Source organism: Peromyscus maniculatus, chromosome 16 (assembly GCF_049852395.1).
Source record: "Peromyscus maniculatus bairdii isolate BWxNUB_F1_BW_parent chromosome 16, HU_Pman_BW_mat_3.1, whole genome shotgun sequence".
In the NCBI taxonomy this organism is placed as follows: domain Eukaryota; kingdom Metazoa; phylum Chordata; class Mammalia; order Rodentia; family Cricetidae; genus Peromyscus; species Peromyscus maniculatus.
Window position 1 is genome coordinate 13,960,393 of NC_134867.1, and position 26,448 is coordinate 13,986,840.

Here is a 26,448-nt window from a genome sequence, read left to right on the forward strand (position 1 = left end):
CAGGAGAATCCACCCTCTGTAAAAACACTTGGTCTTTTCTCAGGAAGCTAGGTCCTCCGTTCTCAGCTGGCCCCTTTAATTCACGCTTTCATTATTTCTAACATATGTCACCACAGCCCTTTCCAAACACCTACCCTGACACCAGCTTGCTTTGGCACAGCTCCAACCACCACACCCCAAAGCAAAGCGGGTTATGTCGTAGCCTATGAAAAGCTCTGCCGGACTGTTTTCCTTCTGGGCAAAATCTCCAGCTTCAGAATAGATAGTAAGTCAGCATCGGGCCTCCGTTTTCTTTCCGATCTCCTGATTTCCCCATCCTACTTAACACCTGACCATCCTTCCCATCTGGGCAACATCCCACTGGGTTTCACAAGCATTGCCAGAACACGCAGGGGCCAGATTCTCCCTCCTCCGCTCTGGGACAGGCAGGATGTGGACATGTGGCCTAGATTTGCTGGACAAGTAAGTGTTCCTGGGGCCCTGGGGCTCAGGAAGTATTATAAAGATACGAAAAATGTTGGGAAGCCACGCTCCTGGACGATGGGGCCCGCGTGAACCTAGGGCTAGTGGCTGATGAACCTGGGGTGGCACGCTGGCCCATATTCCTCTGGCATGGCTCGGGCCATTTCCCTGGTATGTGGCCCCCCTTGTTCCTACTGTTAGGATCCTGCTCTCACTCTTCCGGGTCGAACGTCGTACATCATGGGGGGGCGGGGGCGGCGGCGGGCAGGCAACTGCATAACGCCTCGTGGTCACGCAATCTCCGCCTTAAAAAGCCGCACACGGACCCCACCCTCTCTCTTTTCTGTTTCCTCTCTGCTCTGCTCCCGCCATCTTTCTGTCTCTCCAGGCCTGGTTTCTTTCTAATAAAGGTCCTTCTGACTCTGGAAATCGTAGCCGCAGCTTGTTCCGCTGCTCCTGCCGACCCACCCGCGCTATCCAGCCTTTCACCCACCTGGTTTCAAAGCCATTTTCCCAGCTTCCCTGTGGACTCGGGGACTCGGCACCACTGCTCTATCTATCTTTGTTTCTTAAGTTAGTCACAGTAACTTCAGACCACTGACACCTAGACTCAATTTCCGTCTCAATTTCTCAGCCTAATGACTACTATTTCTGCCTTCCTTGTGGCCACTGACACTCCTGGGGACCACCATGTGCCGCCGGGACTCCTGTCCCTTTGGGAATTAACCGTGAACAATAAATTCTCTATACCTCAGAGTTTTCAGCATTTTAAAAATGCATTGTTTATTCAACCAAACACTCACTGGGTACCCCCTATGCTTCTTAGTTCCTGTTCAAGGCAGCAGTTAAATAAGGGTCATGAGACAAAGTCTTTGCCTAGCTCAAGTCCTAGCACTGGGTCATTCTGTGCAGCCCTGGCTGTCCTGGTTCTCACTCTGTAGACAAGGATGGCGTTGAACTCAGAGGCCACCTGCCTCTGCCGGGATTAAAGGCGTGTGCCACCACACCCAGCTTGTGTGAAATTTTCTTAATTGCTAATTGATGGAGGAGGCCCAGCCTAATATGGCAATGCCATCCTGGACAGGTGGGCCTGGACTGCAGAACAAAGTTCACTTCCTGTTGCCTGTGGATCAAGATGTAGAACTCTCAGCTCCTTCTCCAGCACCTGCACGCCTCCTCCATGTCCTGCCATGATGATAATGGACTAAACCTCTGAAACTGTAAGCCAGCCCCAATTAAAAGTTTTCCTTTTTAAGAATTGCCATAGTCATGGTGTCTCTTCACATCAATAGAAACCCTATGACAGTCCTCATTCTGTAGATCAAATTACTCAGGGGCTGATGGTCAATCTTAGTTAATTCTTTTCAGACTTTTAATCCCAATGCAGTAGCTCTCACTTAGGTGTTAGAACTATTAATTGAAGGATTTCAGGGCCAGGGCTGGAGAGTTGGCTCAGATGATAACCACACTGGATGCTCTTCCAGAGGAAACAAGTTCAGTTCCCAGCACCCACATCAAGGGGCTCCCAAATGCCTTTAGCTTCAGCTCCAGGGGAACTGAGCACCCTCTTTTAGCCTCTGAGTGTCTGCACATGTGTGGCACTTCAGGGCCAGTGAAATGGCTCAGCAGGTAAAGCCCTTATTTACTCTACAGCCCGATGGCCCAAGGTACCACATAACGGGAGGCGAGCAACGACTAGACAAGCATTCTGTGGTCCACAGGCCTCCCCATCAACAACAGTCACCAGTTCCCGCTCTGCTTTGAGACAGGGTCTGGCTATACTGTCTAGATCGGCCTTAGAATAATAGGTACAAACAATCTTCCTGCCTCAGTCTCCGGGGAAGCTAAGACTATAGGTGCATATCAAAGGGTGTTTATGTTCTAATAGGAGTAATTCATCATATACACCTCGAAAGGGAGGAGAAACAGTCTGCTCTCACTCACATCTGCTTTACACATTGCCTGGACAAACCCTGAACTTTAATCCTTTGCAACTGGTCTTAATAAGGTCACTAGGGGTTTACATCTTAATCTCTTGCTGTATCTCCTTTGAGAGTACACCAGCAATTAATGATGAATTAATACAAATGATGAAAAATTCTATTAGAACTCTGTGTAACTTGCCTTGGTGTCTTTCAAGAACTTGGTGGCATAATTCAGAGTAAGTGCCTCATACAGTGCGGAGGGTCGGACGTCAACCACATCCCACACCTTCTGGGCCCACTTCTTTAGGTCAAACGCGTTGCCCAGGAACTGATCATTGATGAAGCACATCACATAGGAGGAATACACCCAGGTGTCACCCTTCAGTTCCTACAGGGAAAGGGGGTGGGGATAATGACAGCAAGAAAAAAAAAAAAACTTCTAAAACCACAAACAAGAGCTTGAGATTAACTCTACAGCCTGATTTGCCAACTACAGGATTAACTCTTTTAAAATACGTTTTTTTAAAACCACCTTTCAGAATTCTGCAGTCAAAGAGAACTTAACATTTTTGAGACTCAACATAATGAAGAACAGAAAATAACCTAGAAAGCAATCTTTAAACTATTATAATCATAGGTAGATGAAGTTTGGTAATAATAATATCTACATAGTACACTTGTTCCTTTAATTTGTGAATCCAATGCAGTCCCTGTCTCCATTTATGAGGCACACTTTATTTACTGTGTGCAAAGAACTGAGGTGTGTGTGTGCACACGCATGTGTACAATAAAAGGCATGGAACCCAGGCATGAGACGGTGATTATTCTGGATCGAAAGGACTATCTTTAGAAACTGCCTCCTAAGGGCCAACAGTTTTTATCATCAGGGACAAAGAAGAAAACTCACCTTCCCCAACACTGTTAAACCTAAGCCACTTAAGATCAAGTGTATTAGTGTCTTCCTCTAGGCCACACTACCACCAACTTCCTAGATCCCCAGTGTGGCCTGAGCAACACCAACCCCTGAGAATATATGGTCTGCTATCTTCTAGCGCCAGCCCTGGCAAACCCTGAGTGACCTGGTGCAGCCATTTGCAAGTTTTAGTAGAATCCGATTTGTGGGTCCATAGGATTGTCTGGCTGGCCGATGGGACCTGATGGAGACGCTGCATCTCTAGTGGTATCCAGGGAGATGCTGGTTCCGTAACCAGGATATTGGAGTTTGTGCTGCCTGTCACCACAAGCCCCACTGAGCAGGGGACCAGAACTGAATCTTTAAGCTGTGCTTTACTCAGGTAACTAACTACCCGGGAGACAGGATCCGCACCTCATGTCTGCCTCCCCTTGTCGTCTTCAGTTAGCACGTCTTACAAAGAGCAAAGGCTGCCATTCCAAGTTCAGGCTTGCTCCTCTGGTCAACCTGACTCTGAGATTTATGGTACTGGTGCCTCTCTTTATCCCCTCCCACACTGTCCCCTCGTTGTTTATTGTCACTCTCCATTGGGTGTGCTGAAGCTGTGCTCTTAGGGAAGCCTTACATTCTGTGGGAGCACAAGGCAGCTAAACCTAATGAACTGATTCACTGGGACTGCACGTGCTAGGAGGCCCCACACCTCACACTAAGCTACACTAAAAAGACTTACACTAAAAAGTTAAGGTGACAGAAATGCAATTTCAAAGGGGTTTTCTCTTTTCAAATCAAGGAAAATAGGGCTTAGAAAACATAAGAGAGCTGCCGGGCGGTGGTGGCGCACGCCTTTAATCCCAGCACTCGGGAGGCAGAGCCAGGCAGATCTCTGTGAGTTCGAGGCCAGCCTGGGCTACCAAGTGAGTCCCAGGAAAAGTCACAAAGCTACACAGAGAAACCCTGTCTCAAAAAACAAAAATAAAATAAAATAAAATAAAAGTTAAGGTGACAATTATGGGAATGAGGGTGAGAGAGAGAAGAGAGGAAAGAGACCGAATAAAGCAACAAGATGAACTAGCGAGCCTCGTTCAGAACAGAGGGCAGAGGCATGCAGGGGAGTGTACGGTAATCCTCAGGAAGCCCGGGCTGGGGAGGCAGGGAGGTGGGGTGTGCAGGAGGAGGGTGGGGATATGCACGGCTGCATGGATGCAAACCACAGGCCGTAGCAGGCAGAGAATGTGAGGCTAGTCAGTGATATAAACCTGACTATAAAACTTGCAAAAATTATTTTATGTGGGGGCTAGAGAGATGGTTGCTCTCCCAGAGGACCTGGGTTCCATTCCTTAGCACCCACATGGTGGCTCACAACTGTCTCTTAACTCCAGGCCGAGATCCAATGCCCTATTTTGGCCTTCATGGGCATAGACATGCAGGTCATGCATGGACATACATGCAGACAAAACACCCATGCACATAGATATTATTGATTAGTCAAAAATTAATAATTGAAAAACTGTCTTATGTTAGGGTTGGTCAACTATCCCACTTTCCTTTAAATTGCTTTAGTTTAACATTGAAATTCCTGTATCCCAGGCAAACCAGGACCATTGGTTCCTCCTAACTGCAGAAGGCACTGAATGTCTCCCTTCCTACCCACCTATGCTAGATTGTGGCCTCCATTTCTCAAGCACCGTATGTAAGTGTTCGCTATGACCTCCTCATATGACACGTGGCTGAGTCAGGATGCTCCAGGTGACACTACCAAGAGGTGAGCCATCTGCCATCCGCCAGGCAGGCCTGGGTTCCCCAAGAGTACTGGTAGAGAAGGAATGTGGAGAACAAAGGTCCAAGCCGGACAAGCTGCTCACAGGAGGGTAGTCACTGCCAGGAGAGGCCCTCAGCCAGCAGCCCCACACAACCCGGGGTCTCTGTGAGATTCATACCCACACTTTCCAGATTAAGTGCCAGGCTACCTAAACCGAGTGCCCGAGTATCACAGGAAGTGTGAGCAACACATAAGGAAAGAAAGGTGGCCATCGGGGTTAGCTGTCATCTCTGACCATGTAAAACTCATCTCTCGGGGCTGGAGAGGTGGCTCAGAGGTTAAGAGTACTTACTGCTCTTCCAGAGGACTGGAGTTCAATTCCCAGCACCCACATGGCAGCTCACAACTGTCTGTAACTCCAGTCCTAGGGTACTAGAACACCAATGTACATAAAATAAATAGTTAAAAAAAAAAAACTCATCTCTCTCAAATGCCACCTACAAGAATATTCTGCAAATATTTTACTTCTTAGGAAGACTGTCTAGGAAGATTGAAATAATTTAGGGAAAGTTCATAATGAAGAGAAATAATTATAGCTGGAGTTTGTCATTTTCCAGAACTGCACAAATAATTCACAGAGAAGCGGACTTGTCAATATCCCCCATGCTGACATATCCCTTACCCTCTTTTTCTCCTGTAGATACTGATCCCAGGCAAATTCTTGAAGAGGAATTATCACAGGATCTTCAAATCTGGTTGGGTAATTATTTTTCAGAGTCTAGGTTACAAGATAGAATAGTTTAAGTTCTCATTTATGTATTTAATCGTTTATTTGGTGGGGGGCAGGGCACACTAGCCATACATGCATGTCTGGGGACCAGGCAGGGCACATAGCTGTGCATGCACATGTGAGGACCAGGCAGGGCACATAGCTGTGCATGCACATGTGAGGACCAGAGGTCTTCCTTTTCTCCCAGCTTATTTGCTGAGACAGTCTTCTGTTGAACTTAGGCCTGCCTGTTTCAGCTATCCTGGCTGGCTAGAGCGTCCTGAGAGCTGCAGGCCTCCCCTTATCAGGCTTAGGGTGACAAGAGCAGTCCGCTGAGCTTGGCTTTCACATGAGTACCAGGACTCTGAACTCAGGTCTCAGTGCTTACGCAGCAGCAAGTACTCTACTCCCTGCCATCACCTCAGCCCCTAAGTTCTCTTTTTCAAGTCAAACGCATTTCTCCAGATTTGTACGGGCTCTTCTGGCAGTTCACACAGCACACACAGGCCACACTGCCTGACTGACATGCCCTGGCCTGTTCTCAGAGACCCCACCAAGTCATTCCGCCTGACTGGTTTGTCTCTTACCTTTAGGAATGAGATCTAGAGGGCATGGGCATGTCTGCCTTCCTATATTGCTACCACATCTGGTAAACAGTGGGCCGTCGATCGACACAGCTCAGTAAATGAGTCTATACCAATGGTTTCGGGATCTGTTCTGTTCTTTTAGAACTATTTGTCTTCCCTAAATTAAATTGCTAAATATCAGTAGATCTACAGGTACTTGATTTGTAGCAAAAAAAATTATTGTCTTGATTTACTGATGAAGGAGAATGGCCAAAAGGACACTATTGTCGTTATGCCATTCAAGAAAAGGAGAAGCAAATGTCAAATGCATTTCAGCCTCTAAATAAGTTTTAGTATTGAGTGTGCTTTAGCCAAACGTTTTACATGTGCGTAAATCAGAGAAAATTACTCTTAAAAAAGACTTAAGCCGGGCGGTGGTGGCGCACGCCTTTAATCCCAGCACTCAGGAGGCAGAGCCAGGCGGATCTCTGTGAGTTAGAGGCCAGCCTGGGCTACAGAGTGAGATCCAGGAAAGGTGCAAAGCTACACAGAGAAACCCTGTCTCGAAAAAACCAAAAAAAAAAAAAAAAAAAAAAAAAAAAAAAAAAAAAAAAGACTTAAAAAAATTATGTGTGTGTACTGGGGTGGGGTAAGGAGGTGGTTAATGCTCATGGAGACCAGAAGAGGCCGTCGGCTTTCCTGGAGCTGGAGTTATAAGTGGTTGTAAGCTGGTAGACGGGTGCTGGGAACTGAACCTGCTAAGGATGATGCTTGGAGGCCCTGTTGTAGTCTAAAAAAGGTACAGGCCTGGCATGCTCTACCGGGCATGACCATTTCAAGAGGGAGGAAGCCTGGGTGAGAGTGCATCATACTCCGGGATGGTGCAACATGGCAGCAGCAACCTGGTCATTTGCCTTCTTAGATTGTGGTATCCAAACAACAGAACCATTTCTTATTCCACAGCCTGTGTTCAGTTTTAGACAACCCACAGCATAATCACTGTTTTTAGTGACGAGCTATCTAGAATAAATAATAAAACCAGTAGTTTTCAAAGCAAGTCCCATTATGCTTGCTCATAATACAGCATTTGTTGTAGAATGGACTACATCCAAATTAAAATATATGCTAATATTTATCCTTAACTTTTATAAGTCTAAATCTGTTTATGAATCGGACATCTGGGATTACTCACAAATATATTAGGAATATAATCAAATATCCTTAATTATGCTAGAACTAACTGAATTTACAATGATACATTTTCATATTTGAATATAGTCCCAAGAGGAAAAGAACTTAAGGAAAAATTACATTATCAGAATATTAAGACATTTTCTTTTTTTTTTTTTGGTTTTTCAAGACAGGGTTTCTCTGTGTAGTTTTGGTGCCTGTCCTGGATCTCACTCTGTAGCCCAGGCTGGCCTCAAACTCAAAGAGATTCACCTGGCTCTGCCTCCTGAGTGCTGGGATTAAAGGCGTGTGCCACCACCGCCTGGCAAGACATTTTCTTGAGTTAGTATTCTCTATAGCAGATGCTGACTCCTGTACAGTTTTGAAAGAACTGACAAGCCAAGAATAATTTTCACATCTTTTAATGACTGAAAACAATCAAAAGATGAACCATATTTTATGTTACATCAAAATTATATATAAGTCCAACAGAGCATTTGCAATAAAGTTTTATTGGAACACAACTTACTATTTACTTACGTCATGTGGCTGATGCTTTGCTTTGTTGTAGAGGCAAGGTATTGCTTTATAGTCCAGGCTGACCTTCAACTCACTGTCTTCCTGTCTTGGCCTCTTGAGTGCCAGGATTATAGATAGGCCTGTTACCATGCCTAGGCACACTGCTTTCACAAGGTTAAGTCTGAGACTGTGTCCCAGAATACCTACCACTTAGACTTCACAGGAATAAAAAAACAACGCAAATACCATCACTGCAGTTGTTAGGGTCTGTGGGAAGGCCCATAAAAGACCACCAGTCACATATGCAATCAATAAGAGCGTTTAATAAAAAAAATTCCAGCATGCTGGGGTCAGATCATCTGACAAAGTAGCAAATGGCGACCCCACAGGCTCTTTTTAAGCAGGATTAGGGGAATTTCAGCTGTGGTCAAGTGTACTTTGAAGGGACTGGGTATAGATCCTTACTGGTACAGGAGTCATTTTATGACTGGCTCATGACATCTGGTCAGCAACTGTAGTTGCTGTGTCAGGGGTCTGTTTGACTGAAAACAGCAAGAACAGTTCCTACTTGTGGCCGGGTAGGATCCTGATTGGCTGGCTACCAGACTGGGCGTACTTCCTGAGGGTCTGAAGCCACACAGGAGTGTGGATGTGGAGTAATACCGGGCAGAGGTCTTAGCAAACTGGCCCCTGGTCGGGGGAGGAGGGCACAAAAATACAGCTGGCCCTGTTAGGATCTGTCCTGTTGTAAGAGGGGATGGCCACTTCACAGTGTGGTTCAGCAACAGGAAATACAACATGCCTTAAAGAGAAGCAACTAAGAAAGAAAGAAAAGTATCCCTCAAACTCTGAAATACCTCTTTAGGCATAAAAACCATGGTTCAAAACAACAATAAAAATGAAACAGAACCAAGAAACCTTTCGCCTCCTGTGCACACAAAACAGCCCATGACTCTGTCGATGGTGGAGCAAGCAAGAGACAGGGGATTCTGAAGGTGAATTCTACTTGGCTGCCCTTGCAACCAACTGGGTAGTCTGGAAAAACAAGCGCGATCGGTAGGTCGCGGGGGCTGAGCTGTGCGTGTTTCACCATTGAACTCCCACGTTCTCCGGTTTTCAGGCTGCAGCATAAATGACCTGGCTAGATTTGTTTTTCTTCAAGTGTTTTATATCATTCTGCATGTTTACAAAGACAGATGGATTCTTCAAAGCACTTCTGGGCCATCTTAAGAATCCGAGAAGTATCGGGTTCTGTTAGACTGCAGAAACATCTGCAGAAATTACAAAGAACCTTCCAGAATGAAATTACCAAAAATCACAAGTTTTTTTTTTTAAATCAGCTGGTTATGCGGTAGTATTTTTCCGTAAGCTTGAATTTTGTAAATCCGTTTCAATCAAAACTGCACGTGGACCAGCTTCTCGACGCATAGGTGCGTGGAAATGACCATTTCCCCCTCGTACGGTTCTGAGCGCTGGCTTGTCTCCTTCCGAGTCGCCCTTGCCGGCGACCTGCGTTTGTCCTGTACACACCCACCCAGCCCGGAGGTAGAACGTGGACCCCGCCGGCGCGCTGGCGGGACGGAGGCAGGGGGCTGCCGCGCGCGCGCGTAGAGCCTGGGGGGAGGGGTTACCTCGGCGATGGTCTTCGACACCTGAAAGCTGGAGCTTTTGAAGAGCCCCACCACCTTCACCCGCAGCGGCGGCTCCGGCGGCGACTTCGTGGGGCAAGCCGGGGGCTTCGGCCGGCACGGCTGCCGCTGCGGAGCGGCCATGGCAGCGTCAGCCCACAGCCCGGAGCGCAAACACTGCCGGTCGCCACGGCAACCGCGTGGCTCCGCCCCCAAGGCCCGCAAGGGGCGGGGCCTGGGCGGCTGGCGGGGGCGGGGCCTCGCATCAACTTTGAGCCTGTTGCTGGTGAAGCCGGGCCAGGGCCAAGCGAGGCACCCGTAGGCCGCGGTGCCCGGAACCCGCCGAGGAACCGAAGGACCTGGAGCGGGCGGTCCACCCGGGACCCCTCCGGGGCCTGCCGGCGGTCTCGCGCAGCCCGCCCGGGATTTGCAGCTGACCTCCTTTCCGGGTTGGCGGAAGGCCTGTTGTCCCGGTTACGCGGGAGTCGCACCCCCCACCCCACCCCGGCTCGCGTTCGTGGGACTGTGCAGCGCGGGACCCGGCGGGACACTTGTGCGCTCCCTCAGCCTCGCCGCCGCCGTCGGTGCCCCGAAGCACCCCAGCCATGAAACCCACCTTCTCTGTACGGCTGAGGGTTTTCAACCTCAACTGCTGGTAAGTGCGCCCAGGCGAGGGCTGCGGCCTCGGGGCCACCTTCCTGTCCCCACCCGCCCATGCCTAGGAAGGAAAAGGGCCTTCTTCAGCCGAAGCACGACCCTGCCTTTTCCGAACCGCCAAAGTCCACATCCAGAGCCCAGAGCTCGGGTGGTGGCGGCAGTCATCTCCCGGAGCCTGGCTCTTCTCTCTCTCTTTTTAAGAAAATTTATTTATTTTTATTTTATGTGCATTGGTGTTTTGCCCGCATGTGTGTCTGTGTGAAGTTGCCAGACCCCCTGGAACTGGAGTTACAGACCGTTGTGAGCTGTCACGTTGGTGCTGGGAATTAAATCCAGGTGCTCTGGAAGCGCAATCAGTGCTCTTAGCTGCTGAGCTGTCTCTCCAGCCCCCTGGCTCTTCCCTTTTTAGGGACATCCCTTACCTGAGCAAACACAGGACTGACCGCATGCAGCGCTTGGGAGATTTTCTGAACTTTGAAAGCTTCGACCTGGCACTACTCCAGGAGGTGAGGCTGGGCAGGCTAGGCTGGGGGGAGGACAGCAGGGTTCGCAGGGGGAATCTTCTCTCTGGGACGAAGTCCAAGCTAGCATCCTCACCTTCGTCCTCAGGTGTGGAGTGAGCAGGACTTCCAGTACCTAAGGCAAAAACTGTCGCTCACCTACCCGGACGCACACTACTTCAGAAGGTGAAAAGTTATGACTGGGGCCCGCTTTCTGACCAGGGAGCGCTTCGCTCTCCCATATCCTGGCTTGCACCCGTCACGCTCTTCCTCTCAGGCTGTCCCCTCATCCTCCTGCAAGGGCTGCTGTCTTTTTTTTTTTTTTTTTTTTTTTTTTTTTTTTTTGGTTTTTTCGAGACAGGGTTTCTCTGTGTGGCTTTGCGCCTTTCCTGGAACTCACTTGGTAGCCCAGGCTGGCTTCGAACTCACAGAGATCCACCTGGCTCTGCCTCCCGAGTGCTGGGATTAAAGGCGTGCGCCACCACCGCCCGGCAAGGGCTGCTGTCTTAAGCTTTGTTCTGGGGCGAGAGGAAAGTTGCTGATCGGAGCTGGGAGGCAAGGGAGGGGGAGAGGGCTGGGTATTCCCTTCCTTGCTTTTCTAGTTCTTAACAAGACTTGACTTTCAGTGGACTCATCGGCAGCGGCCTCTGTGTGTTCTCCAGACACCCAATCCAGGAAATTATCCAGCACATCTACACTCTGAATGGCTACCCCTACATGGTAAGGGTCTTCCCCCCATCCCCCACCCCCGCCAACACAAGTTGGATGCAGCCCTCCCGGGACCTCGGCAGAAGGCAGTGGCAGTGCTCTGAGGTTCTGTCTTTGGCCTGCAGGTCTGTCATGGAGACTGGTTCTGTGGGAAGGCTGTGGGGCTGCTGGTGCTCCATCTAAATGGACTGGTGCTCAACGTCTACGTGACCCACGTGAGTGAAGCTAGCCAGGCTTAGGCTCTGGGTCGGGCAGCCCAGGGCTGTGGTGGAGAGGAGACCGTACCGGCTCTGCTGCCTGGGGTGATCAGAGGGCATGGCATGATCATGGGATCAGAGGGCAGCCATGGCAAGGTCACCCATTCTGTGCCAAACTCCATGCTAGATGACAGATAGATGCAAGTCTGAGTTAGACAACCTTAATCTCACCTGTTCCGCTTTAGCTCCACGCTGAGTACAGTCGACAGAAGGACATCTACCTAGCGCACCGTGTGGTCCAAGCTTGGGAACTGGCCCAGTTCATCCAGTGTGTGAGCCTGGGCCTGACAGGGGAAATGGGGTGGGGAGGGGGGTGGGGGGTGGCTGGGTCCATCGAGAGGGCAGATAGTAAGAATTGTTTTCTCATCACTCTGCTCTCCCAGCCACACATCCAAGCATGCAGATGTGGTTCTCTTGTGTGGGGACCTCAACATGCACCCCAGAGACCTGGGCTGCTGCCTCCTGAGAGGGTGGACGGGGCTTCGTGACGCCTACGTCGAGACTCAGGACTTTAAGGTGAGAGGTCCTGTCTGACGTCTCCCGCCATGCATGTTTGTCCTCCTGCCTCGCAGCGTCACGGCCACCTGTCCCCCTAGGGCTCTGAAGACGGCTGTACCATGGTACCCACAAACTGCTACGTCAGCCAGCAGGACCTGGGACCATTTCCACTTGGCATCCGCATTGACTATGTGCTTTACAAGGTCAGGCTTCCCCGCCCCACCCACACCCACCCCCAGCATGCCTTCCTCCATTCTCCTCCTCCGCCACCAGCCCGTGCTGATCCTTAGTTCAGCTGGTGCAGTCTTGGGCCACCAAGGGCTGGGGAATGGGAACCGTTAGCTGGTTCTCGGGGAGACTATAAGTTAAAAGAATGTAAGTTAAGAAGATAAGTTTCTCTGCCCTTGTTCCTTCCTAGGCAGTTTCTGGGTTCTCCATCTGCTGTAAGACTCTGAAAACCACTACAGGCTGTGACCCCCACAATGGCACCCCCCTCTCTGATCACGAGGCCCTCATGGCCACTTTGTATGTGAAGCACAGCCCCCCTCAGGAGGACCCCAGTCCTGCCCACGGTGAGTCGGCTTCCCCCCTTTACCCTTTCTACTTCCGGGCCGCCCAGCCTCCATTCTGACCCTGTCCTGCTCTGCTCTTCTGCCTTGTTCTAGGGCCGCCTGAAAGGTCAGCACTCATCAGTGTGCTGAGGGAGGCGTGGACAGAGCTGGGACTAGGCGTGGCTCAGGCTCGCTGGTGGGCTGCCTTGGCTGGCTATGTGACGGTCTCGGGGCTCTTCCTCCTGGCGCTGCTGTGTGCCCTGGCTGTAGGAGGAGGGGCCAGGGAAGTGGCCATGCTGCTCTGGACACCCAGTGTGGGGCTGGTGCTGGGAGCGGGTGCAGTCTGCGTCTTCCACAGGCAGGAGGCCAGAGGCTTATGTCGGGCCCAGGCCGAACTCCAGCATGTTCTGAGGAGGGAAAGGGAGACCCAGGACCTAGGCTCAGAGCCCCACCTAGCCCCAAGCTGACGAACAATAAAACTTGACATACCCTAGTGGCTCTACCTTGTTCCTTGCAGAGGCAGCGACGGGACCTGAGGGTCAGTGGCCTTGTCACCATGTGGACTTAGGGCACTGGCTCATTACCTGCCCTCCCTGAACATTCCCATCGTCCCCCTGAACACAGCATAAACCCTGTTCATGGCCATAGTACTTTTATTTTGAACAGCGAAGCCCCGGCTAGGCAGTCCAGATGGCAGAGGTATTGCCCTTGGATGAGGTCTTGCTTCCAGGGCAGGGAGGCAGGCCTGGAGCCAACCACCTTCTAGCCCTGGGCCCCCGTCTCTGAAGCCATCTCACTGAGCCTTCTCTCCTCCTGGAAGCGGATGAGGGCATCCCGCTGGTTCACCACATCCACCAGCTTCCTCAGGACCAGGTCCTCAGACTGACGATCAGCCTCCGTCTTCAAGGTTTCTGGAGGGAGAAGAGAACAGGGACCTGGGCAGGGAGCCTGAGGACAGGATCAAGCTAACACAGCCTGCGTGGTTTCTATAACCCAGACTGTGTTTGTGCAGAGTTCAAACTTAGGTTTGGTCCACTGGTGGTTCCTAGTTTTGGTGAGCACAGGCACTCTGTTGAAGGAAATGCTGCACAAAGCCGACTCGCAGCCCTGACTGGAGGGAGAGTGGAGCCTTGGGATTACATCCTTTGGCTTCCTCCTGAATTGTCTCAGCAGGCCAGAGGCCAGAGGACTGTGTTACTTGGTCAGTGTCCAAGGTCATGAGCTAGCCCACAGACCTTCCCGATTCAGGTAGCCGCGCAACTCCTGGTCCAGCTGCCACTGCTTCTCCTCCAGGTCCAGCTCCTGAACCCTGGAGAGACAAGAGATTGCAGAAGCACAGCTAGGCAGGGTACTCACAGGGACGGGCCCTGGCTCACCTACCATGTCACCACCCCCTGGCCTTACGTGATCATGAGCTCAGCCTCTTCAGTCACTAGGCTGTTTTTTTCCTGGATGAGCTGTAGCAGCTGATCTAGCCAGAGTTTCTTTTGCTGTTCCGGAGAGCCTGGTAAGGAAAAGGAAGGGAAGAGGTGACAGGATCCAGGGGACATGGGCTGTTACGGCTATCAGCCGCGCGGCACAGCCCCTGGGCCCAGGGACCGCTGAGGGCGGAACATGGCGCCAGGAGCCAGAGAGATGTGCGTGCTAGCACGCCACTCTCCTGTCTTGACTCACTGCTCTGACTCCGCAAGGCCAGCTCCAGCCTCGTGCCCTCGGTCTCCAGCTCCCTCATAGCAGCCTCGATCTCGTTTAGTCTTCTCTGGATGGCCTGCGGGTTTTAAGACAGGATGCCTCAGATTGCTCAGGAACGGTGCTGGAGGTGCCCTGCGCTCAGGCCGCTGACCCGTCACAGCTCGGCAGGGCCCGGGGCTCTGCGGCTCACCTGGGCCTTGCAAAACCTCTTCATCTCCTCCTCTTTAGCACGGCGCATGAGGGTTCGATACCATGTCGGGTACTTAGTCATGGCGCCCGAGTTCTTGGTCAAGGTCAGCAGAGTCTGTGGGAGGGACGGGCCAGTCAGCAATGAGCTCTGACCCTGGTTAGGAATGGAGGAAAACTGGGGTGGAAATAGGTAAATAAGATACTTAGAGGCAAGTCAGCCAGACCGGGTGAGAAGACATTCCAAGAGGAGGATGTGGGCTCTTGGTGCTTCTGTGGTGGGTGGAAACACCTGGCAGATGCCTTTTGGCTCGGGCAGAGTGCACGGCTGGCTTCCCGCTACTTACCTGCTCTACATCTGCCTCCAAAGGTACTTCTTCCTCTTCCTCCTCCTCCTCTTCCTCACTGGAAAAGGGATTTTCTTCCACCTTCTCTGTGGCTTCAGGAATTGAGCAGAGGACAGAGAGATGCGGCTTGGGAGTCCAGTGGCCTGTTTCTATTTCCCAGAATCCCCATGGCAGAAATTCTAGGACCCGCCCCTCCCCACAGCCTCCCAGATGAGCACATCTGTAGGGAGAGCACTTACCTTGCGGTGCTTGGACTGGCACACCCCAGCCCATAAAGCTGCCCTCCAGAGCCTGGCGGGCCAAGGCGGCGCAGCTCCGTGGGGGCTTGGGCGGGGGCTCTGTCCCTGAGTCGGGGGTGATGGCCAAGGAGGACAGCCGCAAGCGTTCCAAGCTGGAGAGGCGGATCAGCCGACGCGCAGGCTGGCTGGGGCTTGGGGCGGGGCTGACCCTCTTCGCAGGAGACACGGGAGGCGAGGGGGGACCTGACTCTGTGCTCTCATCATCTGGTGTAGGGAGCTCCTGGAAAAGCCACCATATGGTCAGGTCATGGAGCCCATCTAGTGGACATTGCCAGGCAGTGCTCTGGATACCAGAACCCTTCAGTGGGGGACAGCGTTCACTTACTGCCAGCAAAGTCCCCCGATCTGGGGTGACCTGCCTCTTCCCACACCCCACTACACAGAGGGATTGCTTTGTTTTGTTGTTAACCTGGTTCTCTGGACTTCCATCCCTGTCAGCCGCCTTTTGGCCCTCCTGGGGCAGGTGCTGGAGACAGTAGAAATGTCCTAGGAAGGGTAGAAGAGGCCAGGCCTCAGCCCACTGCCCGGGTACTCAGAGGGAAGGTAGAGGCCGCAAGACCAGCTGGCTTGCAGTCATTTCTTAGGACTCCACACCTAAAGCTTTGGAGGGGGTGGGAGCCTGTTTCCACCTAATGTCCAGCCCCTCTCCCGTCCTCGCCCCCAAGCTCCTTGTCCTGAAGAAAGCACCAAGTCCTGTAGCAGCTCCCACGCCCACTTACCATCTCCTAGATGTTGTCCATAGCCACCTGGCCACAAGGTGGCCTCACAGGTGTGGCAGCGGAAGCAGTCCCGGTGGAAGAAATGGCCATCCACACAGAAGCGTTCCAGGATGTAGAGGTGTTTCCCACAGAGTTCACACAAATCCTCTGCCCCAGCCTGCACAGAACCCCAGGGTACAGGGTCAGCTGGACCCAGAGCCACCCGCCAAGGCCTGCCTTCCGTTCCCCTGCAGCCTTGCCCACCCTCGGAGGCCTGCGCAGACAGGGCTCTGGATCTCACCTCCTGGTTTTCTGATGGTGGCGCAGGGGGTACACTGGGCTCAGAGACAGGGGGCTCCTCGGTACTTGGAGTCTCAGCCTCTACCTAAGGGGGGAAGGCCCAGGTCGCGTGAGCAGGGGAATGGCTGTGTACACAAAGAAAAGGCTGGAAGGGAAGGGAGTAACACTAGACATGGAGACGGGGTCAGGGGCTGCAGGACCGGCCATGGAGATGAGCAGGGAACCGGTGCTGGCCTGTCCTACCCTACTCTGCATTTCCTGCAAGGACAGCTGCTTGTCACTTAGCATCCTCCCTGTGGTCCGAAACAAGTCCTACAGCTGTGAGCACAATGTGAGTCCAGCTCTCACCTCCCTCATTTAGAATGTATTCTCTCCCATCCCGGGAACCTCACTGGGTACCCCTTCTCCAGACTCAACCGTGCTTAGACGCCTCACCTTGGCCCGGGTCCGCTGCAGGGTCCTCTGGAGTTTGCCAAGGAAAAGTATAGCATTGGAGGTCCCAGAAGGAGGCTGGCTGACGGGGCCTGCCGGCAGAGTCTGGGTGTCAGCCGCCCTCCGCCTGGGTGGGGGCCCTTACCCCCCCCCACCCCCCACCCCCGCTCCCTCTCCTGCCCACCTACCCGCCAACTCACTTGAGCTCTGGGGCATGTTCTTGAAGGCGCTGTGGAAGTGGCTGAGGTAGGCAATGAGGCCCAGTGGGTCACTGCCCGCCACCACTGCCTGTGCAGACAGCACTGGGGTGATGCCCAGCTCGTGCTCTGCCACCTTCAGTGCCCAGGCAGTGGCTTCCAGAGCCCCCATGCCCTGCAGCTCCGAGGGTTCCCTGTGGAGCATCAGACGAGATGCCAATGAGAGCCAAACCTGGCTCCACTGAAGGGGGCAGGGGGGGTTGAGACCGGGGACAGGACATGGAAAAAGGAGGTGAGCACACGAAGGTGAGCGGCTTCGTTGGTGCTGATATACACCAAGTCACTTTTTGTGTAGGTGTTTTTGAAAAGTTTCCATACCCGGATATCGAGCCTCTCCACATTTTTTTTTTTCCTTTGCTCAGGCTCCTTGGCCACATGTTGTATCTACATACCTAAGGCAGCCCCTCTTTGTCTCAAGGAAGCTGGCCACTCAGCCCCTTACCCCATAGGGAGGAGCCCTCCTGTGGTAGCACTGACCCCCAGGAGCAGCAGGGAAGGCCTGGTGTGGGGAAGAGTTGATTTGGGAAGAGGCGTGGGGGTTCTAGGAGGTCTGCACTGGTACTGTGTGGCTAAGGCGGGCCTCAGATTTACAGTGATCCACCTGCTTCTGCTTCCAAAGTGCTGTGATGATTGTTGCATGCCATCACACCTAACAGTCGTGTGTGTGTGTGTGTGTGTGTGTGTGTGTGTGTGTGTGTGTGTGTGTGCTGGATTGAACCACAGTTTCACTCATGCTAAGCAAATGTGCTCTACCAATGCACTCCATCCCAGTCCCCCGTGGCTTCTGACTTTTCGGTCTGGATGCAGTGGATTTGAGAAGGCTCTGCCAGGCTGGTGAACAGCCCAGGCTGGAATACCACCTTTGGGAGGTGAAGTAACAGGTGCGGCTGGGACTCAATGGGCTGCCAGCGCCTGCACAGCATCTTCTCACCATGCAGTGGGGGGGGTGAGGGGGGGGCTGGGCACAGGAGAGGGGCCCGACTCACAGCAGGCCCGGCTGCAGGCGGTGCACCAGGGCACACAGCGCTAGTCCATCGGTCCACGAGGAAGAAAAGTCGGTGACGTGGACTCCGGGAAAGCCGGCCGTCTGCTCCTGGCACCAGTGCAGGAGCTCCTCGGTGCCTGCTGACCCTAAGAGAGCAGAGCCAGGCTGTGCCCGAGGCCCACACCTGCTGCTGCTGGGCGTGTCAGAGCTGGGCCCTCAGACGAGTGCGCAGGCCCGGCAGCACCTCCTCCCCATTCTGTTTAAAAGCCCAGTCTTACACACACTTGGACAACACTAAAGAGCGGACACTGCAGCCACATAAAAGCCAGAGGGGTAAACAGGCAGGGTAGCTCAGGCTCAAGGAACAGGTGGTTCCGGTTTACGCCCTCTGCTGGCGGAAGGAGCTGGAACAGCATGGCGTAGCTGTGGCTGCTCAGCACTGCTGGCTGGTGCCACGGCCGTGGAAACCACTGAGCTGCTTCCACACCGGCACACAGCTGCTGCCCAAGCTCTGCGGCCCCTCCACCCCACCCCACCCCCACCCCATGAACCCCAAAGCATCCACAAAACAAGCATTCCAGTGCGGGCTCTGTCCCGACACCGCAGCATGCTGACCGCCCCGCTGCCTGGTGGGAGGCCTGCTCACCCGTGGTCACCTTCCCCGCATCGGTCTTGTCGTTCTTCCTCTGCGCATGCTCCTTGTCCAGCACGTCGTACAGGTCCTGTACCTAAGGCAACGTCTTCTCAGTTTCAAGGCAGAGGCCCACCCGCCCCTTCAGCCCAGGGGGAGGAGCATTCCTATGGTAGGTAGGACTGACCCCCACTGGGGCAGCCACTGAGCAGGGAAGACCTGGCGTGGGGAAAGGAGTTGGTCTGGGAAGATGGGTGGGAGGGCAGGGGTAAAGCAGTCTGACCTGGTTGGGGGTTACAGCCCGGAGGTTCAGGTTGGGGTATCGGGTGGCAGGGTCCAACCCATACTGGGTTACATTTCGATGCATGTTCTCTGGGGATGTTTGTGACAGAAGCTGGTACAAGCTCTCACTAGGGGTGGTGGCGGAAGGCAGTGGCAGAGGGAAGCTGTCAGCACCCACCCCGGGGACTGCCAGGGCTTTCTTGTCGTCCCATGCCTCCGTCCATTCTTCACTATCTCCTGTTCCCCCTTCCTGACCCTTGTCCCAAATCATGTCTGCCCTGCCTGCACTCGTCCCTGAACCCAGGACTCACCGCTCAGCCAACACCTCGAGGGGCTTGGCACCCTCTGCCCACCGCTTCACCATCCAGGCTGCATCGAAGGCTGCCAAGAAGCCCCGGGCCACCCCGGTGCCCAGAGGCCAGAAGGGCTGTAGGGTATGAGGAATAGGACACTATGAGAATCCAATGGGTATGTCCCAAGCCCAGGTGTCCCAAGTTTGGGGGAAGTCCCTCTTCCACCCCAGACGGCTTTCACCTCTGCCAAGCAGCCCCTAAGCTGGTCCCCAAATAAGCAGCTTTATACCTTTCCCTGTAAGAGAGCTCCCTCCCCCACCGTGGGACCCCTCTACCTCCTGAAATGCTCACCTCCACCAGGCAGTCCCCCACCAGTCCCAGCAGCAGGCGGGCACCATGCTTTTCTTGCACCCGCGCAGAACTCTCCGCCCGCATCATGCTTGTGAAGTCGAAGGCAGCCACATCAGGCCGCCCACGTGCATCCTGAGCAAACTCCAGTTTCCCAAGCTTGCCGTGTGTGGCGAAATCGGCAGCTGCCCTGGCAAAGCGCTGCAGAGCCTCGGGTACCACATTGGCACGGCCCAGCAACTGATCAGTCTCTGGCAGGTCCTACAGGGCCAAGAGATCAGAACCCGGGACCTGTGAGAGCAGAGCCACATGGTCCGGCTCCACACCATTTTACAGGTGACTGACCTGCATGCAGTACAGAAGGTACACATGCTGAGGCCTGACAGGGGAGAGCAATTGAAGGCTGGGCATGGAATTCCAACAGGCTGCCTCTCATACTCATGTCCTTCCTCAACCCTCTCTCTGCTGCCGAGGGTCCCAAGCCCTGCCCCGCCAGGAAGCCCTGTGTCACTGCCGTCATAGACTCTGTCCTGAAATCACTGAAGCCTTGGTTTGCCCAGCATTCAGAAACAACCCAACTTACTTGTACGAACTGGGTGAGAAAACGCAAAGCAAGCTCTCAGTGTGGTGCTTAGTACACAGAAGGCATCTATTTCATCCATTCAGTGAGCACATACTAGGTGCTTAGCCACTCATCAGGTACCATTCTAAGCCTTGGGAATTAACAGCCAGCAAGAGGAAAAGAGACCAAGATTCTCCTTGTCCTGGAGCGCCCACGAGTAGTACCATTATCTGTAAGTTCAGCCCAGACTAGGATTCCTACCATCACATACATACATGCAGGGAGTAAGAGCGTGTCAGAGTGGAGTTACTGCCTGGACGGAGGCAGGAGAGAGTGGGGGCCATCCCTATCCAGGGGCAGACTGTGTCCGGCCCAGCCTCCCCCTGCCTGGGTGCAGGTCCTACCTGGAGCAGCACCCCCAGCCGCAGCAGGCACTGTTTCTTGGCCGTCATCACGAAGTAGTGAGTATCATCTTTGTAGTACACAATGTTCTCCAGGTCAATTCCTGGGGGCACAAAGCGGAGGCCAGGGGGTGAGTCTTCAGGTGACTCTCAATCGATCACCTCTCTAAACACGCGATCCATGGCTGATCTCCGAGAGCTTAGGCCGCAGTGAATGTCCCACACACAGATCTGGTTGGCACCAAGAACCATCTGTCCTGGCCCAGGAGGTGTGGCAGTTTGGAGCCAAGGGGGAGACTCAGGCCGAGTGGCAGCTGGGAGGCCTGTATCACTTGGTCACATGGCAGCCTAAAGCCAAAGTCAACATGGCACCCTCTCGAAAGCTTACATCATTCTTACACTCCAGATGAAGGAGCAGAACCAACACCCAGGCATTTAAGAGACAGTCCCAGGACTTTTCACGCCGAGTGAAAGCCGCTTGGTCCCTGGAGGACCGCTCTTTCTCTTTTGCTGCTGAGACCATGAGGACGGACAAGAATGGGTTCCCTGGACTAAGGGCAGGTGTGAGGGCCAAGTGGGAAACATCCCATAGAGAGGCAAGAGGGGAAAGCCTTCGCGGGCTGGCCCTGACCTGTGGCTTTGAGCAGGCTCTGGAAGAATTTTTGGTTGTAGATCCGGGCTACACCACTGATCTCCGGCACCTGTGTCTCCTCCACCGTGCGCCCGTTCACGAAGTTGACCGTGATGCCGATAGCCAGTTTGCCACGCATCTCTCGGATGGTAAAGCCTAGTGGTAGGGGAGGTGGGGATAACATTTCTAGGAAGGCTCATGGGAGCCTAGGATGCTGGTATTTATTTATTTTTTTTTATTAACCTATTATTTTTTGAGGAAAAGGATCACTCACCTTCAGGGACGAATTTACCCCCTGCAGCCGAGATGAGGACATCAAATTCATAGTTGGCAAGTTGGGCTGGGGGACTGGGCTGGAGCTGGGCATGCCAGCCACTCCCTGGGACAGAGTATAAGAGGCACAAAGGCCTAGAAGTCAGAGGGCCCTACACTCCCAGGTCAGGCTAGAGAAACAAAATGAATCTGTAAAGGACCCCCCAGGCTGGAAAGTAGCGAGGGGCTGTTTGTCAGATCACACTTCGCAGCCAAGGAGGGCGGGTGAGGAAAGCCATAGAGGGCGGGTGAGGAAAGCCATGTTTTCCATCTTGCTACCCCCACTTGTATGCTGACTGAGGCTGGGCTGCCCAGGCCTCACTGTGAGAAGAGCTGACTCCCCCCGCAGACCCACGTTAGCATCTGTACAGATCTCTCTTCGGTGGGTAGGGGTTCCCAGGAGCACAGACGTACTCACCCTTCCTGGGAGGGGGCTGGAGGCCGGTGAAAGCGATGCCCCAGTGAATTTCCACCCCCAACAGTAAGGCCACCTTCAGCAGAAGTAGCTGGAGCTGCCGGATGCCTGGAAGTGGGCGGACATTAGGAACAGACTCAAGGCTTCCCTAGCTCTGGCGTGTGCCTGTTCGGAGCTAGAGGCCTCAGAGACCACTGTGCCTATCTAAGGCCACACCGCCCTGAAGACACCTGTTAACATCTCAGCTCGGAAGCCAAGCAGGTTACACTGTCCATTTACAGATGTCAGACCCGGGTCTTAAAGGCCTCCTGCCTGGCTCTGCAGCCCCTCACTGGCCCGCCTCTGGACTCAGGCACCTCCACCCGAGGCCCACCATGAAGTTCTTACTGATGTGGTCCAGGGTACCAGTACAGAAGCGCCCGTAGAACTTCTTGGCCCCTAGCGCCCGAAGGTCATGGATGGTGAAGGGCCAGAGGTGCAGCACATTGTGCCGAGAGAACTTGGTACGCTTTTCCACAAGCACCACCCGGGCACCCAGCAGCGCCAGCTCCACCGCGGCTCGAAGCCCACAAGGTCCAGCGCCCACCACCAGGCACTGCAAACACAAGAGCGAGCGAGCTGGGCAAGTGCAGCATCCCATCTCCTGCTGACTCCCTCTCCTCCTCCTCCAGCTCCTCCCAGCCTCTAGGGATCTACCTTGGTGTTGGCACAGGCCTGGCCTTGCTGGTACACAGACTGGCTTGCTCTCTTGTCCAGCTTGGCCCACAGTGACTTGGCACTCCAGTAGTTGAGCTGGGCCTTGATCTTGTGGTACTGGGGCAGCCCTCCTCCGGGCTCCAGTCCCAGGGCTTCACAGAGGCCCCGGAAGCTGCTCAGGACATCCTGGCACTGCTGTGCCTGCACAAAGCTCTCAAAGTGGGCGTGTGCCGGGTTGGTGGAGGCCGTTGAAGCCATGCAGGGCCCCGGGCAAGAGGAGCAGCTGGGTAAAACCCAGCAGCTGTGGAAAGAAGAGAAGGAACAGAGGCTGGAAGGAGGGAAAAGAAAAGGGAGGAGCCAACAAGGCAGGCTGCTGTCACAGGGAGTTCAGGGTCCACCTCTGATTGGCTACGCTTCCAGCCCGCTCCCACGCCGTGATCTGCCCCAGAGACAGCGGCAATCTCTTATCAAGTGAAATTCGCCAAATTTGGGAATGAAAACTCGGGAGTCCTGGGTGCATAAGGCACAAGGACGCTAAGGAAGCCTCCTGTCCAGCCACCCAGGAGCCATCATCTTGTGGGAGCTCTGAGGCGCAGGGGACAGGGATTGTAGTGGGTGTTGCCTAGGTCCCGTAAGTAGGACACGGGGCAGTTTCTCAGCTGGCTGCTGGGGTGGGAGGTGGGGGTGGAGGGTTCCCTTCGGGGAGACCCACGAGGGCGCGCACCGCAGAGCAGCTGCGGCTGCTCGTCAGGCACACGCCCATTTCACCAGAAGTCTCTGCAAGCCAGCGCCCGTTGGAGGACTTAGTGCCACGCTGGTTGTGGGATGTGCCTCTCACCAAAGGCAAAGTTCTTTTCCGGGTGCTTGCCTCCCGACGAGGGGCAACAGTCGTGGGCCGGCCAGCGTAGGTTCCCCTTCCCACCACCCAAACTAGCCTCACAAATGGCCTGAGAGTGTTGCGACTGTCGGGACTCGAGACCTTCTGACTCACTGTGGTCAAAACACTTCCCCTGTGATCTTGTCACTGATCCAACGGGCTGTGGGAAGGAGCGGGGGCAGCAGCTGAGCTCGCCCTCCCGAGAACCCTCGCATCCCATCGACCCCTGGCCTCACTCCCACCGGCGCTCCTGCGCGCTCTCCGAGGAATCTCTGCAGACAAGGCCTCTCTTTGTACCCCTTTCCTACCCTCCAGCCTACCCTCAGCTTGAGAGCTCTCGGAGGGATTTCTCACGCTGCGACCGGAAAAAGTGAAGAGTGTGGGGGATGGGTTGCTCTCGGTCGGGGAGGGGGCTAGCTAGGTAGGTTAGGCGTGGAAGTGGGGATCGGTCCTTGTGGGCTGATCACTCATCCCCTAGCAGCCCCTCCATAGCCCGCGCGGCAGCAGGAGGCAAAGGTCACTAGGACACGAGTGGATAGGTCTTCAGAAAGGGCAGAAGTCCCTCTTGGGAGTGGGAGTCTCGAAGGTTGGAGCGTCCTATGCTAAAGGAAATAAGAGGTACCCAGCTCGGAAATACCAGCACAAAGGATGTGCCATGGGTGGAGCGCCTAAAGGGATGGAGAGCTAGCTGGACCTTGGGGCAGCGGGGCCGAGGAGCTCCTAACACTCCAGACAGCCAAGTCTACACAATGGGGCTGGTCTGGGCAGGGCCGGCACGGGGACCCGCCAAATCAGCCAGGCGTGGCTCCCTAGCCGGCACCAGCCCATTTCTCCGGAAGCTCTCCCCACCCCCATCCTCACCCTCACCCCCAGCCCAGCGGTCCCGAGGAAGCACAGCTAGCACCGCTGGACTTCTTACCCGGCGATTCTGGGGCTGGAAGAGCCGCTTCCTGTCGGAAGGATGTCCCAGGGCTAGGGCGGAGGAAGGGGTGGCGCGCGGAACGGAGCCGGGGAGTTCTAAGGGGTCTGGACCGAAGCGCCAGCGCAGAACACAGCGGAAGGCTCCTCCGCACTTCATTACCCCGCAGTCCTCCTCTTGGGACAGCCCTGGGCCCCGCCCACGCCCGCAGGGTGGTGCTGCAGGGCGTGGTTCTGCTTACACCCGGGGCTGCTGGGGGCCTCCAAACGGTCTGGCCTGGCAGAGACAGGGAAAGCAAGGCCCCGAGTGACCGTGCCTGAGTGCGCCCGGGTGGTACCAAGCTGCAAGCCACTTCCGAGAGCTGGCGCGGAGCGGCCGGCCGCTAGCCTCCTGCAAGAAGTTTGTTGAAGCTGCAGGGTCCGAGAGTGGCGCCAGATGTCTGAGCTCTCTACACCTCTCCCACCAAGAGATCCACAGCCCTGGCGCCACTGAGGATCCAGTTGCGGGGTCCATCTCTCCTGGGACAGGTCAGCCGGCTCAATGGCTCAGGCTAAGGACAAAGCATAAAAGTTCTGGTCCGCATCTTTCAACCAGGTACACAAAATAAGGGAACAAGGGAGGCGTGTGTGCGTGTGTGTGCGCGCGCGCGCATGTTCAACTAAGAAAGGCAGAAGGGAAGGGGTGTGTGGGAGAGGCTAGATCTTCAGGGTTCAGAACTAAGGTGAAGACTCAGGACGTTGGCAAGGCTGAGAAACTTTGGAATCAAATTCTTAGTATTCTCCATAAAGAAACAGTAGCCAAAGTGAAAGGAATTATCCAAAATCAAGCAGCTTTAGTTAAAGTTAATAAAACAGCAGTTTTCATTTATTGAGTGAGTGTAGACCAAGTCTACTTAACTGAAGGTCAGAGGCTTCATGCCCACACAGATGAAACAGCCAATGGCATAAGCCAATGCCTCAGACCCAGGCAGGCCTCTCTGGATTCCGACCTACCACTGTTAATCCATGTCTGGCCTTATGAGGAAGTGAAATCCCTACACCAGAAGCGTTTAACCTAGGAAGAAATGGCCACACGTCTCCTCCTGCGATCCGGGGACCACAAGGAGCTGAGGTCCAGGTCTTTTTGTGTTTGTCCTTATTCTCGTTTTTTGCATTTTGGCCAAAGACACCGGGATACCCCGTAAATCCTGAACACTCGCTCTCTCAGCTGTAGCTGATAAGAAGGGAGAGAGAGAATTGAAAGAAAATGCCAGCTCTCTGCCAGGAGACGCCGGCAATTCAGCCAGGCCACACTCAGGAAGTAAGGGCAGCTTCCGAGCTGGGCCCACTCTAGCTCTGGAGTGTGACATCATTGGACTTGGAACAAATTTGCAGAGCATCAGACACGCCCATACTTAAACACACAGTGTAAAAATGCGCTAAAAGGCCCACCATAAACCGGCCAGCAGGCTTTTAGTGTCGTCCCTTTCCCTTTCATTAGCAGATGGACGCCAGCGACTCACCTTACCGGGTCTTGTTTACAAAGGCCCAGCTTCCCTCGGAGACCTTCAGGGTTGTGCGGCTCTATGAACAACAAATTGTAAACACTGTCTTTTAAAGATCATAGAACGAGCTCTTGGACTCTTAAAAATCCTGCTGACTCCTAGCTTTTCTTGATGCTAGTTAAAGACACACAGTGGAGCCAGCCACAGAGCCCTGGGGAATGCAGTGGTCTGGAATCCAGAAGGTCTGGTCTGATTTCTGCAGGCCAATGTGACACCACATCTCCATCTTCTTACCTCTAAATGGAGGCATTTTCATGACTCAGCTGCCTTAGCCCATTTCAGTTCCAGGGTTTTGTTTTTATTTTTTATTCCGTGTTGCTGATCCTCAGAAACGCACAGAATAGAACAAGCATTTTTTTCCTCGTTAGAATCTTGCGTTACAACCCACAATTACATATTTATATGAACTAAAAGTAGTTTGGCATAATACTACCGGGTAGTTTATATCGTATCAAATAGA

The 26,448-nt window shown here is 53.7% G+C and overlaps 3 protein-coding genes across 12 annotated transcripts in view; 1 reads left to right on the plus strand and 2 right to left on the minus strand.

Annotated features, from left to right (window-relative positions):
- The window catches only part of Ppil6 (peptidylprolyl isomerase like 6), a 31,632-nt gene extending 21,537 nt beyond the window's left edge, over positions 1–10,095 (minus strand). For 3 of the 7 annotated variants that reach the window (XM_016001349.3, XM_076552406.1, XM_076552403.1), the window contains exons 1-3: positions 9,715–9,980; positions 5,742–5,837; positions 2,587–2,775 (exon numbers count right to left, since the gene is read on the minus strand). In XM_016001349.3, coding sequence (XP_015856835.1) covers positions 2,587–2,775; positions 5,742–5,837; positions 9,715–9,855 — 426 coding nt within the window. In that variant the 5' untranslated portion in view covers positions 9,856–9,980. Of the gene's footprint in view, positions 1–2,586; positions 2,776–5,741; positions 5,838–8,104 lie in introns of all 7 variants that reach the window. The other 4 variants (XM_006982778.4, XM_016001348.3, XM_076552405.1 and 1 more) reach the window with 4 other exon arrangements.
- An 85-nt stretch (positions 10,096–10,180) lies between these two features.
- Positions 10,181–13,375, plus strand: Smpd2 (sphingomyelin phosphodiesterase 2). 2 transcript variants are annotated; one of them, XM_076552401.1, is made up of 11 exons: positions 10,322–10,366; positions 10,633–10,680; positions 10,778–10,874; positions 10,978–11,054; positions 11,495–11,588; positions 11,702–11,791; positions 12,019–12,101; positions 12,217–12,349; positions 12,430–12,534; positions 12,750–12,903; positions 12,997–13,375. In XM_076552401.1, the coding sequence occupies exons 3-11, from the start codon at positions 10,815–10,817 to the stop codon at positions 13,347–13,349; spliced, it is 1,149 nt and encodes a 382-aa protein (XP_076408516.1). In that variant the 5' UTR covers positions 10,322–10,366; positions 10,633–10,680; positions 10,778–10,814; the 3' UTR covers positions 13,350–13,375. The 2 variants fall into 2 exon arrangements, with proteins under 2 accessions (XP_006982860.1, XP_076408516.1); XM_006982798.4 differs by lacking the exon at positions 10,633–10,680 and having other exon boundaries at positions 10,181–10,366.
- A 142-nt stretch (positions 13,376–13,517) lies between these two features.
- Positions 13,518–24,632, minus strand: Mical1 (microtubule associated monooxygenase, calponin and LIM domain containing 1). 3 transcript variants are annotated; one of them, XM_042262017.2, is made up of 24 exons: positions 24,446–24,632; positions 22,650–22,950; positions 22,341–22,548; positions 21,957–22,061; positions 21,501–21,605; positions 21,227–21,382; positions 20,599–20,699; positions 19,636–19,893; positions 19,303–19,418; positions 18,993–19,119; positions 18,725–18,806; positions 18,080–18,224; positions 17,037–17,227; positions 16,840–16,928; positions 16,406–16,489; positions 16,126–16,282; positions 15,816–15,892; positions 15,347–15,626; positions 15,108–15,199; positions 14,765–14,878; positions 14,557–14,650; positions 14,287–14,386; positions 14,118–14,191; positions 13,518–13,793 (listed from the first exon to the last, which is right to left on the minus strand). In XM_042262017.2, exons 2-24 carry the CDS (start codon positions 22,905–22,907, stop codon positions 13,645–13,647), a joined length of 3,162 nt encoding a protein of 1,053 aa, XP_042117951.1. In that variant the 5' UTR covers positions 22,908–22,950; positions 24,446–24,632; the 3' UTR covers positions 13,518–13,644. The 3 variants fall into 3 exon arrangements, with proteins under 3 accessions (XP_042117951.1, XP_015856832.1, XP_076408513.1); XM_016001346.3 differs by having other exon boundaries at positions 15,108–15,208; positions 24,446–24,629; XM_076552398.1 differs by lacking the exon at positions 24,446–24,632 and adding an exon at positions 23,641–23,686 and having other exon boundaries at positions 15,108–15,208.
- Positions 24,633–26,448: the final 1,816 nt, after the last annotated feature.